Source organism: Electrophorus electricus, chromosome 18, assembly GCF_041902795.1.
Source record: "Electrophorus electricus isolate QZ-2024a chromosome 18, ASM4190279v1, whole genome shotgun sequence".
NCBI classification, from domain to species: domain Eukaryota; kingdom Metazoa; phylum Chordata; class Actinopteri; order Gymnotiformes; family Gymnotidae; genus Electrophorus; species Electrophorus electricus.
This window is the reverse complement of record NC_137514.1, coordinates 14,010,931-14,024,936: the sequence shown is the minus strand read 5'-3', so window position 1 is coordinate 14,024,936 and position 14,006 is coordinate 14,010,931. Positions and strand designations below refer to the sequence as shown.

Sequence of the window (14,006 nt, the reverse complement as noted above, 5' to 3'; positions counted from 1 at the left end):
TAGAGATGTCCAAAAAATGTCCAGTGTCATCTCCGAGGTGATGATGGATGGCATAAAAAGGTAAAGTTAAAATTACACTGAGGGTAGGTTAGCTTTAGTTGTTGCCCAGTTTATATCAGCCTTGTTCCTGTTGTTCTCCTGTAACCTGCCAGTGACATTTCGTGTCCGTGCATGATGGCATTTGTTTAGGATGCATTTCATGTGGTTCGTAATCTTGCCAGGGTCAATTTCAATACATCATCCTTGCTTTATGCCAATAACACAAAGGGCAAAAAGTTTTAAAAATACAGCGCCGAGAGCATTGTCCTTTTCAAGAAAGGAAGCCCTCTCTCACTAGAATCTAATGACAGTTATTATTAGTTACACTGAACAATTTGTCACAGTGAACAATACAAAACCCATGAAATTATATTATCCCTCAAGGTAAATACAGGCTATAATGACTGCTTTGATTCTGTGAGCTTTAATACGTGTATTTTCATAGCAACAACATTGTTTATCTTAACAATTGTGCAGATTATATTCCTTTAGTTATAATTACATTGGTCACGTGTAATGGCGATTCAATTTTGACTCATACATCATCAGAAGTTAGAAGCTGGTGTTAAAAATAGCACTACTGCAGCTTAACTAAACTGATGAACCACATTTTTCTTCTTCCATTGTTAAGCAGTAATTTGGAGACTAAATAAATTGAACCGCAGTGGAGAGAGAGGGAGACCAGAGGAAGTATAGGTGGACTGAGCACCCTTGTTCTTGCAGCAGTAGCAAATAACACCCTCTGGTCCCCAGGGGTTCTGTAATGCATTTGCAGTGGGGGAACCTACTCTCAATGGACAAACTCAGCACCCAGCCCAGCAGCTCGGCAGGGCATAGGTTCTCTTGTTCTTGTTTTAGTGATGTTTCATCGCTTCTTGTATGCAACATTAAACATACAGGATTTGTAACTGCACTGTTTTGGCAGGAGCACACAAATAATTATATGACTTATTGAGAATTCCTGAAAAGCAAACATTTTCCAACATTTTAGCCATTATGTTGTATAAAGAATACTGCAGTAGGGGAAAGCATTTTAATTTAACTTTGTTACTTCTAGTCTATTAAATCATTGTGTATTATGTAATATTACATTAAAATAGATAGGGAAAAACATTTATACATTTTATTTACATTTCTAATTTTATAATATACACTGATCAGCCACAGCATTAAAACCATGGATTGTGAAGTAAATAAGATTGGTAATCTCATCCCAGTAGCACCTATCAAAGGAACGATCTACTAGGCAACAAGCGCGCTGACGGATATAAGTGACTTGGAGAAGGGCCAAATGGATAGATGACAGGTTAGTGCAGCATTGAAAACGACTACTACCACAAATGGTCCAAGGAAGGACAACCGGTGAACCAGTGAGAGGAGCATGGGTACCCAAGGCTCACTGATGTGCATGGGCTGTGAAGGCCAACCCACCTTGTCTGATCCACAGAAGAGCTACTGGATCACTTTTTAAAAAAAATAAATTGATATTGGCTATGACAAAGGTGTCACCTGGTTCACTGCAGTTTGCTGAATATGGGGGTGCGTAGCTGCAGACCAGTGAGTGCCCATGCTGACCCCTGACCACTATCCAAAACTGCTAAAATAAGCATGTGAGCATCATAACTGGACCATGGAGCAATGGAAGGAGGAATGACAATCACATTTTTTGTTTTACATCTGCCAAGTACATCTCTTCATGGCAATGGTATTCCCTAAAGGTAGTGGCCTCTTTCAGCAGGATAATATGACCTGCCCCACTTCAAAGATTGTTCAGGAATGATTTGAGGAACATGACAGTTCAGTGTGTTGACTCGGCCTCCAAATTCCCCAGATCTCAGTCCCATAGAGCATTTGTGCTGGAAAAACAAGTCTGATCCATGGAGACCCCACCTTGCAACAAGACCTAAAGGAATCAGAGGTCTTGTGAAGTTCATGCATCAGTGGGTCAGAGCTGTTTTATCAGCATGAGGAGGACCTACACAATATTATGCAGGTGGTTTTAATGCTATAGCTGATCAGGGTGTATGCACATTTTTTGTACAACAGCTACACAGCTAGGAGGGAAAAAAAAGTTTACAGTATTAAAGCAAAGTTTAGATTAATACCAGCCATGGCAACTGTTTCCAAGTATGGTGGTACAAAAAAAAAAGATCAAACCCATGCCTCAGTTGGTTTTTTTTTTTGTTTTTTTTTGTTTTTTACTTTAACAGGTGTATAGATTAGTGATCAGCACTTCTACCAACATGAGTTCAAAACACTGAACATAAATGATTCAGCAAATAGCAGTGGTCTCCATGACAACACTGGCTTAGAGTTCCATTTCAGAAGAAACTCCATCTCACAGGGAAAAATAAAAAGAGATTATGACTGGGAAACATACAGGACATAAAGCACAAACTTCTTTAAAGAGCTGTTGAATGTAATAACCGTAGCCATATTACTATGATGTTTTTCAACAAAACATGATTCGTAATTAGCAAATATCTTTGTGCTAAGAGAGTTTTGACCTCATTAGAGAGAGATGACCGAGTTCCATTTCACTCCAGCATTCGAGCAACAAGATATGCCCCGAGCTGACCACTAATGTTCATGTATGGTCTGATTCACAGTGACAGTATTACAGATATGAATTTATAAGGTTTTAGTTCCATTTCCTCTAGACATGAACGCCTCTTTTCATTGATAAAGCATAAACTTCAGTTTTTTGCATGCAAAAATAAATAAATAAATAAATAAATAGATAGATAAATAAATGTTGCAACTGTCATGTAATTTTCTACACAGGGGTCTGATGTGATGCAGGAATCAAAATCCTACTACTTTTGACATGTCATAGAATTATTCATGTAACTGATGTTATCCTTGCTACTATGCTCCACAAACAGGAGGCAAAGAGTCCAGTTAGCTTGCAACTAGTGGACAATACCACTGGTCAGCTATTCACAAGTGAATTATGCTAACATTTTAATACTTGCTTAGAAAGTTATGGCAAAGGGATCAGGATTTTTTTTTCTCTCACAACCACAGCCAAGATGGTAGTCAATTTTGTAATTCCTAAAATTCAACAGCTAACATCCTTGTAACCGATGAGGACATGAATGCAAATGAATTTGGCTAATTAGTAGTCTAATTACTTTTTTCCATAAACAGGAGCATTTATTTGCATTCAGAGGAAATGCCTGCCAGCTTTACAATAAAATGCACAACATTTTTCATATGTAGCCCTACCAATCAGTATTGTACTGTTAATTAAGCCAAAGTGCATTAACTGTTAATGCATTTTAAAAACAAACATCTGCATTAAGAACACAGGTTCTTAACACCCTGAGGGGGGAAAAAACCTGACTAAAGGAGAAAGATCCATTATTGAAGTCATATATACACAACCTTCATTTTTTGTAGACAACAAAGAATGACTTTGGAAATGTGGTAACAAATTCCGTAGCCGTGTGCATGAACGCATTTTCCTTACTTGCTGGTGAGTGTGTAGTTCTGTTGTTTAAGATTCAGCTCTCTCTGTTGAATTTGTATCACTTCCCTTGACAAGTCCTCTGGCTTCCTATTAGGAAAAATACATGTTTTCTGTTAAGGAGTTCCAAAACAACATTCTACTAAGAAACACATGAAACAGCAATCTAGGTGCCAACCATTTAAATCATCATCATCATCATCATCATGAACCATGAACAAACACAACTTTACAATAATAGACCTAAATTTAACTAAGTATCCGTTAGGACACACTGCAAAGTCCAGCAAGTATTTATGCAGGGAAAAAACAAAACAAAAGTCTTTTGTACTACTTTAATTCCATATTAGTTTTACCAGATTTATATTTAATGAAGTGGACAAGTGTATCCACCAAGATAAGAGGAGACAACAGAACAGTCCTGATATAACCCACAAAATGTATGTTTCCAGTGTGAATGTGCAGGAGAATTCAAATGTCAGCAAGCCCGCCAGCGTGCCCTGGTGATAAGCGGAGGGCTCGCCGGGTACCCGATGGCTCATGTCCAGGTCCCATTGAAGCTAATGAAAAGTCTAATGAAAACCCAGAGCTGGAGCCTACCTGCCACTCCCCAAGCTAATTAACTCGATGTTACCCATGTTTTTAACGGTCAACCACAAAGAAACAAAAGAATCCATCATTGTTTAATAGCTTAAAACAAGTGAGAGTCGACGTCAATACTATATTACTATCACAAATCTACCAAAGCCAGCAACAAAAGTCGAAGAAGCAAGCTCACAAACTGGAGTTTAAACCATGTGACGAGAACAGTGCAATTTAGTGGCAGTATAAAAACAAGCACGGATACTGGCTTCGATGACTCACTAATAAATAATTAATGGATATCATTGTTGTCTTTTGGCAGGTAACAGTGTTAGAGCCAATCTGACAAGGATAATGAATAATCTTAGACTCTAGTCGTATTAGGCAAGTGTCATCATGTATGCATGTATCCATCTTGTCTTGTATTATCCTACTGGTGACTTGGGAGACTTCAACAGAAGCTCAGTCCCATTACCACTTGGCAATTTACTTATACAACTAAATAACTTTACTAGATTAGAATTAGAATAATTGTTTCCTTGACTCATCAAGTGTAATTGTGCAAATCAGGCTCCAGCATGATTCAGACACCATGAGGTTAGGGCCTGACTTGCATGTCTAAACAGGCCCCGCATCCTGCATTCTCCATGCTGGCAAGAACACGTCACAGGCCACTTCTAGCACATTATCATGCTGGTATGCAGTTCATTTGTGTTTCATTTGAATAAGGAAGACAGTTACAACTAAAGAACGTTTATGCATATTACACATTTTTGCATGCACACATGCATGTATCCATCTCCATTTCAGAGAATTAATCTTTCCTGAAAGGCTGTAAATTCTTCTAAAGACAGAAGAGGGAAAGCATGAACAGTTTAGTCTATTAGGAAAGTAAGGCTCCCAACCAGATAAGAAATATTACATCCAATGACAATGAATATAGGGGCATTTGAAGTTTGTAAGCACTGCTATTCTTAGAGAGGATGTTAAAAAGGCCCTATATGCTGCATTCATCTCTTATTTTTTTCCTTGATGTCCACTTACATTTGTGTGGCTTTATGTTTTGAAAACAGTCATAATTCATTTTTACACATCAATTTTCCAATTGCCAAGAATATAAAAGATAAAAAAAGATAAAAAAAGATAAATGAGCTCTGTTCTGGTTGGCTGCCCTGCATTGTGCTTTGTTTAAAAAGCACTCAGAGTTGCAACATGCCTGAAAACTGCAATATAAGTGGACGGGGCTAAACTGCTGTAGGCCGAAAAGGCCTGTATGTAAATGGTTGCCCTCATGACATCAGAGAAACAGTCATTTCAAAACAACTGTTTTTGCAGCTCCATTTATGTACTGGGGAGCGAATGGTGTTTGGCAAATAATATGTAAACAATATTTATAATTCTTCATTTCAATAAAGCATTAGAAATTCAGTTTTCCATGATACAAGTGATTTAAAGAAATAGCTCACTAAAAATCTCTAAACAATTGGCTACTGATACCAGGCTAAGTCAAGATATTCTAACATCCAAATTTAATTTCTTTAGTTTTCAACTGCAGACAAGTGTCGCCAACAAGTAAGCAAATCTCATTATCCCCTTTCCATATCCTGCACACCAAAATAATCACAAAGAGCACCAAATACTTTAAATAATTTAATTTTTCCTTGTTAGCTGTTAGCCTTGTATCTTCAGTGGGCACTTTACTAAAATCTGTACACCAGACTATGTCTGCACAATGTTATTGCAATAATGGGCATTGTAATATTGATATTGCTGCAATATGCAAAAAAACACTTCATACAAAAACGTTTGTAATCCAATGAACAAAACATTTCAACGAAACATTGCGAATTTTTACCCATGATACATAAAGAATTTTCCAGTGCTTTTTAATATACTGCAAGGTACACTGCAATCTCAAAATGTGGCAATAAAGGCTTAATTTTGCCCATATTTTGTACCCTTACAACAGAGGTCAAGGCTTTTAAACTAAATTAGGGGTGTACAGTGGAAAAACTAGGTAAAATAAAAACTTTGCCATTACTTTGTGAGGAACCTCATAAATCAGTGAATACAAATATAATGAGACTATCCACCACTCAAGTATAAACCACACATACGATAAAAATGATATCAACTTCATTATCTGGTGCATGATGTACTGTCGAGTAACACAGCTTCACTATATGGACAAAAGAACTGAGACACCTACAGGAGCTTTTATGACATCCTATTCTAAATACATAGGCATTAATATAGACTTCCCCCTGCCACCTTTGCAGATATAATAGCTTTCACTCTTCTGGGGAGATGGATTTTTTGCCCCAAAGAGCATTTGTGAGGTCAGACACATATGCTGGATTGGGGGAGGGGGGCTGGCTGGCAATCTCCGTTCTAGTTCATCCTAAAAGGTGCTTCGACAAGGCTGAGGCCAGAATTCTTTGCAGGTCAGTCATGTTCTTATACACAAAACTCATTCAACCATGCCTTTATGGACCTTGCTTTGTGCACTAGGGCATATGCAGGAAGGAACAGAAAAGGGCCTTTCCTAAACTGTTGCCACAAAGTTGGGAGCATACAATTGTCCAAAATGTCTTGGTATGCTGAAGCAGTAAGGAGTTCCCTTCACTGGAACTAAGGGGCCCAGGCTAACCCCATAACATTATCCCGCTTCCACCAAATCCATGGAAACCCATGCTATGAAGCCCCTGGTGTACATTATGTGCGCTGATGTTAATGCTAGAAGAGGTTTGGAACTCTGCAGTTACTGAGTCAGCAGAGCCTTAGGGCCTTTTGTGCACCATGTGCCACAGCACTCTGCGGCCCCACTTTACAACTTTACGTGGCCTGCCACTTTGTGGCAGAGTTGCTGTGGTTTCTAAACACTCCCACTTTTCAAATCATACCACTCACAGTTGATCATGGAATATCTAGGAGAGAAGAAATTTCACAAACTGACTTCGTGCGATGGTGGCATCTTACTACAGTACCACACTCGAATTCAGTAATGTCTTTAGAATGACCTATTCTTTCACAAATGTTTGTAAAGGCAGACTGATCTTTATACACTTGAAAGAAACACAAATTCTGTGATTAACAGGTGTGCCCTAATACTTTTGTCCATAAAATGTACTAACATTAAATAACGTGAACAAAAAAGTTTAAAAAGCTCAAATCCCAGGACTTTACACTGTGTATAAATACAGATAGCAAAAATGTACAAACTATGTACTCTATACATTCTACAATATCTTTCTATTCTAAAAGTCAGTGAAAAGACTGCATGTAAAAAAATAATGTCCAACACAGAGAAAACACAGCAAACACATACTAATGCATTTGATAACCTGTACCAAGTCAAATATGGATTTTTTATGTTTGCTAGAAATAAGATGACTCCAACATAAACAAAAAGCCAGGGTGTTGAAAGAACTCAACTACCACACCGAACACACTGGTAAACGCATATACAATAGACTCCTGCTTTAGGGGTGTAAAGGTGCAAACAAATAAAGAAATGTTTTTTTTTGACCATGATACCCTCTAGTGGTCATGTTTTGCCAACCTATGCAAGAAAGCCTGTAAATATTTCTCTACCAGACTCAATTGAAAAGAATATTTTGTTGCTTACCTTATGTTTAGACCTGGGGTCTGACCAATATTCTCCCAAGATTGCAGTTCCTGCTGTAATTTCTATGAAAATTGGGAGATTGGGGGGGGGGAGGAGATATCAGTGCTCAGTTATAGGCTAGAAGTTATAGGCTAGCTCTGTCAAAATGCTAATTATGCTAACCATTCAGTCTAGAATAAGCACTAGGAAAATGACTTTTTGCCAATTAGTGGCTATTAGCTTCCATTTGTTATTACCCATATTAACATGTTTCTTCAAGGTATTCCTTTAAAGAATATCTTGGCTTTAAGGCAAAAGAGCTGTGTTAATCATTTAAAATGGTATTGGCTAAGGTCTGCTATATAGAAAGGGTCCTCTAACATTACAATTATAAGAGTTTTGATGAATTACAGGTTTTACATGATCCAAACAAACAAAATTTTGGTCAGAATAATACAAAACAAACAGTCTTTAACCAAACACTAAGGATTCAACAATGTGTTTTAATCAATCGCAAGAGATATTACAATTGTAATATATAATCTGCAGACAGTATAAATTTTAGTAATGCTATAATTGGCTGGCCTCTAGCACAGCATTTTTCCTGCCACAGTTAATTTTAGGCAAACAACTTGTGCTTTTTATCCTGTCTACCTAAATGTTGGATTCAATGCGCCCAAATTTACATTTGCTACGGTAGACTGCCTGCCACCTCTGGTCATTTTCAACTTTCCATATTCTGCACAATAATGGGTCAACCCACATTTTTAAACTATAGGTATTCACAACCACTGGTAAAGGAATTCAAAATTGGCATACATTTTTGAATATTTTGAATGAAATTAAAACATTACCAATTTCTGCCGCAGTAAGACAACATTTTGATGTTACCTCACTTGGATGATGGCCGAGGCAAGTAACACAAAAAATACTTTAAAAAATTAATCTTGGATCTTAGAAGATCTTTGAAATATGCTGAGTTAACAAGTGTAGCTACACTGTTGCCTTACCAAACAGCTAACCAGCAGACCTACTTGGGGTTTCATGCCAACATTGGGCTGACTAGGTTATAGGTCATATTAGCAGGTTATAGGGCATAATCTGTCCATCATTGATAATGGTATAAACAAAAGGTCAAAGTACAAAAAAACTGGGGTAAAAAACTCAAAAGTGTTTGTTATAAGGGCTTCTCATATTCCCACTCATGCTAATCAAAAACTACCTCAGAAGCAAGAACCTTAAATATGAGTTTCCCCTCATGGAAGTTCACTGCTATCATGATTCCAATCTCAATCCATGAGCAACTTCCCTCAAACAGCTGATTTCACAGCATCAGTTTTATGATGTTGTGCTGATATTTTAGTACTCCCTATGGGGTGCTTACCAAATTTCATACTTACACAAATTCCTTCTCACTCCAAGTGCATAATTATAGGTAACCAAGTTCACTACAGGGCCAAACATTCTGAACATTTTTATTTATTTCAGGAATAAATAAATTGGGCTAAGATGTGGCAAAAAAAAAAATAGATTCAAGTTTAAACCTTTTTGTAAACACCTTTCTTGCAAATGTTAACAATGAAATCCTGCCGTAGCTATACAGTGTAAAGAAGATTATGACCTCAGCGTAACAAAAAACAAAAAAACAGTTGGTAAAATGTTGTGAACAGATGGCACCTGCACTTGCATGTGTGTTTACTCCTTATTTTACCTCTTTCTCCAGCTCCAGTTTCAGCTTCTCTTCTAGCACCTTCTCCATTCTCCCCAGCTTTCTCCTTAACCCCTCCGTCTCCTCTTTCAGCAGACTGTTGTTCTCCTGCGTCTCCCTGAACAAGGAAAAAAAGATGGGAATGAAGTTGCTGGCAAAATAAACAGTTATAAGGTGGTGGTTAAAGGTAAACTCAGACTAGACATGACTCAAATTTAAACCTTGAAAAAGTGTTTGGGGAAGAGGCAAATTGAAGACAAACAAGCGTGCGCTGCGCACACACATGCGCGAACAGGGCTCCTTGCAAAACAAGGGGCTGAAAAAATAAAGCCGAAAACGCAAACACAATTGTCCTGTGTCCCCATCAGTATCACTTCACAATGAAGTGACAGACACAGGCCTGTTATCTAGCCTGCTCCTTAGTAAAAGGGAGGCTCCAAGTACAGGCAGACACCATGTAGAATCAGTATTTGGTTAGAAATAAGCTCGACCTTGTTGGGTACAAGAAGGTGCATGAACCCAACAGACTCCTTAGACCGATCCAGAGGCTCCACTATATTAACCATCATATCTGACCATAAAGAAACTTTGCAGCCTAAGGAAGTTCTTAGAGCCAAGAATGGGCAACATGTGAAGTACATATCAGTCCTTGAGAAGAACACTTCTCCTGCATAGAATGTTTCCAATACCTACCCTTTGTATTGGTGTCAGATGATGTATTGTGTGGCAGATAGTCTGATCATGCTATTAGCACAAGTATATCTCCACCAACATGAAGATCTTCACACAACCACTAGCCAATGTATAATCAAGCACATGTTCTTCTGAACCTTTGCATATTATCTAGACCAATCATGTTAGCCCATAAATTCCATGTCTGGAAGAAGTAGCCCCTAAAAACTATAAAAGAAATTAGCAGCTCTTTCCACAGAACATCACAATAAACTTGTCTGACATGAGAAGAACCACACATTTCTCCACTGGCAATATAACCTAGCAGTCCCAACATCATATTGGCAGAAATATCTGCTGCAGTAGTAATTTTAAATGTATAAGGCATCATATTGGTAGTGATATCTTCTACACTAGTGATTATACTATATTAGAAATTTGAGCATAATAGCTTTAAATTAATATTAAGACAATTCTGAGCAACGGTATTTCAGTATGTTTTCCTCCCTCCCATTAAAAACAAGCAAACAATAAAAAACATGGTCTCAAAACAAAGACTAGGCTACAGGCCTAGGACTAACATAAGCCTATTGCTTGAGCCTGAGAACACAAGTAGTAAGTAAATATTTCAAAACATAAAAGCAGTTTTCTAGGATTGTAAGTTACGAAACAATTATTACATAATTTGGAGGTAATAATCTGCAAGCATGAATATGTTATGAGCAAAGCAGCACATATTGTTTAAAACTGGGACAGGTACTTGAGATACGAGTTCTCCTCCTGAAGACGTTTGAGCTCTCGCTCTAGCTCCGGCATCCTTGCCACCTCACTCTTCATATTCTTTACAATGATAGAGTCCTGCTCCTGGAGAGCCAGACGTCTCTTCAGTTCCTACAGACAGAGAAAGACAAAACACCCTAATGCATAACCACAAAGATATAGGAATTCTTTTAAAACACATCAAAACTGCACTTACTACTGACACATCAAATAAAAACTGACTTCAGTAATGTGACTGTTTTCAAAAAAGGTCATACTGACCTTTATCTTTAGGTCGCTGTCTGCGTTGGACATTTGAGATGATTGTAAATTCTGGTACTTTTGACTGACCTCCTGGTACTTCCTGTTGGGGTCAAATGTAACAAGAAATATGACAACATGAAGATGCAGTTATAACAAGATTTAATATGTGAGAATACACCCAGCAGACAGGTGATGGTCTTTATTCATACTTGCGCTGCATCTCTAGCTGTTCTTGAAAGGCCTGGTTCTCCAAGTTCTGTGTGGAGAATTTGGATTCCTGAATCTGTAGCTGCTGGTTTAGTGTTCGCAATTCACCCTTCAGTTCACTGATCATCTAGGACGGACAGACAGACAGACACACACACAGCAACAGAACTCGTAATGAGCTCATTATTAGTTAAAGGTCATTAGCACCTCCTCCTTTTCCACTCTCCCTGTATACCTGGTTGGCCTCTTCAAGCTTGTTGTCCTTGTCAGTGGCTTGCTTGTGGAATTCCTCAAGATTCTGCTTTAGGGCCTTGTTGTTTTCCATCTGTTCATTAAGAGTATGGGCTGCTTTCTCCTCGTTTTCCTCTAGACGCCTGATCTTTGACAGCAAGTCCTGGTTCCTGTCAACTTGCCTCTGTTTATTAAAAATAAATAAATAAAACACAGGAAAATGAACCACAATGTATGATTAATGAAAAAGGTTAACAAGGTCAATCCAAAATTTGGGCACTTACGATAAATTCAAAAACGCCACAATTAAACTACACACACACTGAAGCACAGAAACTTAAATATACACCATAGAAGTGTTCCATTTCAATCTCTTGTGCACACTTTACCTCAAATTTAGATCTGTGTGTGTTCAAACAATACAACATTGTACAGTCCTTGTCCATACAGGATTTGCAAGTTCATTTTAATTCATAATTTTCTTTTCAATCTAGCTCATACTTTGACCAAAGCAGCTCTTGATGCCTGACAGCCACCTTGAAGCAATATTAAGTGCACAAGGACACACCAGAAATAACCAACAGCTGATGTCAAAACCATGAACTCTTGATCCATTGTTCTCTGACCATGGCACTACCTCTAGAAAATTGCAAAGAGAACTGCAAAGTAGAGTGGGAAAGTTTCAGATATGGGAACTCTGTGACCCCTCACACCATTTAAAAAGAAAAAACCCACTTTGTAGGAAGTGCCATTCACCTGCAAGTCCCTGGAGCTGATGTGAGCCTCTTTCTCCAGCTCTATGCGTGCTCTTTTGTGACTGAGCTCCATCTGCTGCTTCTCCTGCGTGAGCTGTAGGAGACTGGTGTGGGAGCGGATTCGTTCTGCTGCCTCTTCCATCTGCAGGACACCAAATGATGACAACGCATGAGAGGGTCAGTGTCAAGGTCAAGTCATCAACATGCTGGGAGTCTTTTCACTTCAGGTGTTATACTGGTAATCTAAATATTATAAAGATTCTTTGGCTTTGAATGTCATCACAGTTTTAGAGTGGGGATTAGGGTTGGGCAATGTCTACTTAACTGGCATATGAAAATGTCGGGGGGGGGGGGATGTTAAGGTACTTTATACACTCAGGTTTTTATATACCTTTACAATTTTTTCAGTGATTATTAAATTAATCTATTACTAGTAATCAATTGAATCATTGCAATGGAAAAAATGACACTTTTGTAAAAATCTCTTTAAGATGCTATGACATTGTCATTCGTCCTCTATTAAAAAAAGCTTTTCCATCATTTATTAGGCTATATTCTTAAATTTAAATTCAGAAAAACCATTATCTCTGCTGCCACAAATTGATTTCAGTACTACACACAACAAAATAAAAGTAATAATATAAAGCATTATTGCAGATATTTCTAAATGTATGTGTGCATGAACTAAATCTAAATAAATCATTTTAATGTAAAAAAAATTAAAAACTAACTACACAAAAAATGGGAAACGGCTGATATGGTTTTTCATTTTCACTAAATATTCATTAGTTCTACAGCTCAAGCTGATCTCTGGGTAATTATTAAGTACAGAAATACAGTGAAGAATGAGGGATTTGCACTCCTGTAGCTCACCCGGTAAAGCAGAGTACGTCACTAATAACACCAAAGTCATGGGTTTGATTCTCAGCACACACACCTACTGTCATATTGATAAATATGCAAGTTTCTCTGAACCAAACACCATAAATGTAAATGGGTTGTGACTAGAGCTGCAGCAATAGAGTACTTGATTAATAAAATGATCTATCAGATAAGAAAAACTGTTGCTTAATTAAAAAGCAATAGTAAATATTTAAAATAAGAGATCTCTTAAAATGAGCAACTAATAGGATTCTAGTTCAGAAAAATTAACATTTTTATTGCTTAAACTACATACAATATCTGTCAAAACAAAACCTAACAGTGTATTTAAGTGTCATATTACATCTTGGCTTTAAAAAAATAAAAAATAAATAAATAAAAAAATAAAAAACATCTTCTGAAATGCAAGTAAACAAAAACTAATCAATTTCAAATTATTTTAAAATAGGTAAATAGGTATGATTTTTTCATGTGACCTTTTTATTTTTCATGATTTGTGCGGAACATCCATTTGTTAACAGAATCATTACACCAGCTTCTTCAAAATTATGTTTAGAGATGCTAAGTGATTGCTGGTATGAATGGAAAACAATAAAAACATTAAACACATGAAAAATATAAACCCGTTCAAACTAAGTAATTTACCATTTGCTTCTCCCGTTAACCTTTACGCTACACTAAGGGGGCCTCAACATTTGTGTGAAAGCTGAACGCTTTTGAAAACAATAGCTAGATTTCTCACAACACAGCAGTTTTACTTCCTCAATGTACGAAAGGTGGTTACATAGTCTATATTCATTCATTCAATTCAATAATTTATTCAAAATACAA

General features: G+C 37.4%; 1 protein-coding gene across 2 annotated transcripts in view; it reads right to left on the bottom strand.

Annotated features, from left to right (window-relative positions):
- mad1l1 (mitotic arrest deficient 1 like 1) overlaps positions 1-14,006 on the bottom strand; it is a 56,243-nt gene that overhangs the window by 40,181 nt on the left and 2,056 nt on the right. For both annotated transcript variants that reach the window (XR_014118193.1, XM_027006178.3), the window contains exons 3-10: positions 12,295-12,435; positions 11,543-11,722; positions 11,310-11,434; positions 11,119-11,200; positions 10,838-10,968; positions 9,409-9,523; positions 7,719-7,780; positions 3,512-3,598 (exon numbers count right to left, since the gene is read on the bottom strand). Coding sequence is in view for 1 of the 2 variants with exons in the window: in XM_027006178.3 (XP_026861979.2) it covers positions 3,512-3,598; positions 7,719-7,780; positions 9,409-9,523; positions 10,838-10,968; positions 11,119-11,200; positions 11,310-11,434; positions 11,543-11,722; positions 12,295-12,435 (923 nt within the window). In the remaining variant the exon portion in view is untranslated. The remainder of the gene's footprint in view (positions 1-3,511; positions 3,599-7,718; positions 7,781-9,408; positions 9,524-10,837; positions 10,969-11,118; positions 11,201-11,309; positions 11,435-11,542; positions 11,723-12,294; positions 12,436-14,006) is intronic.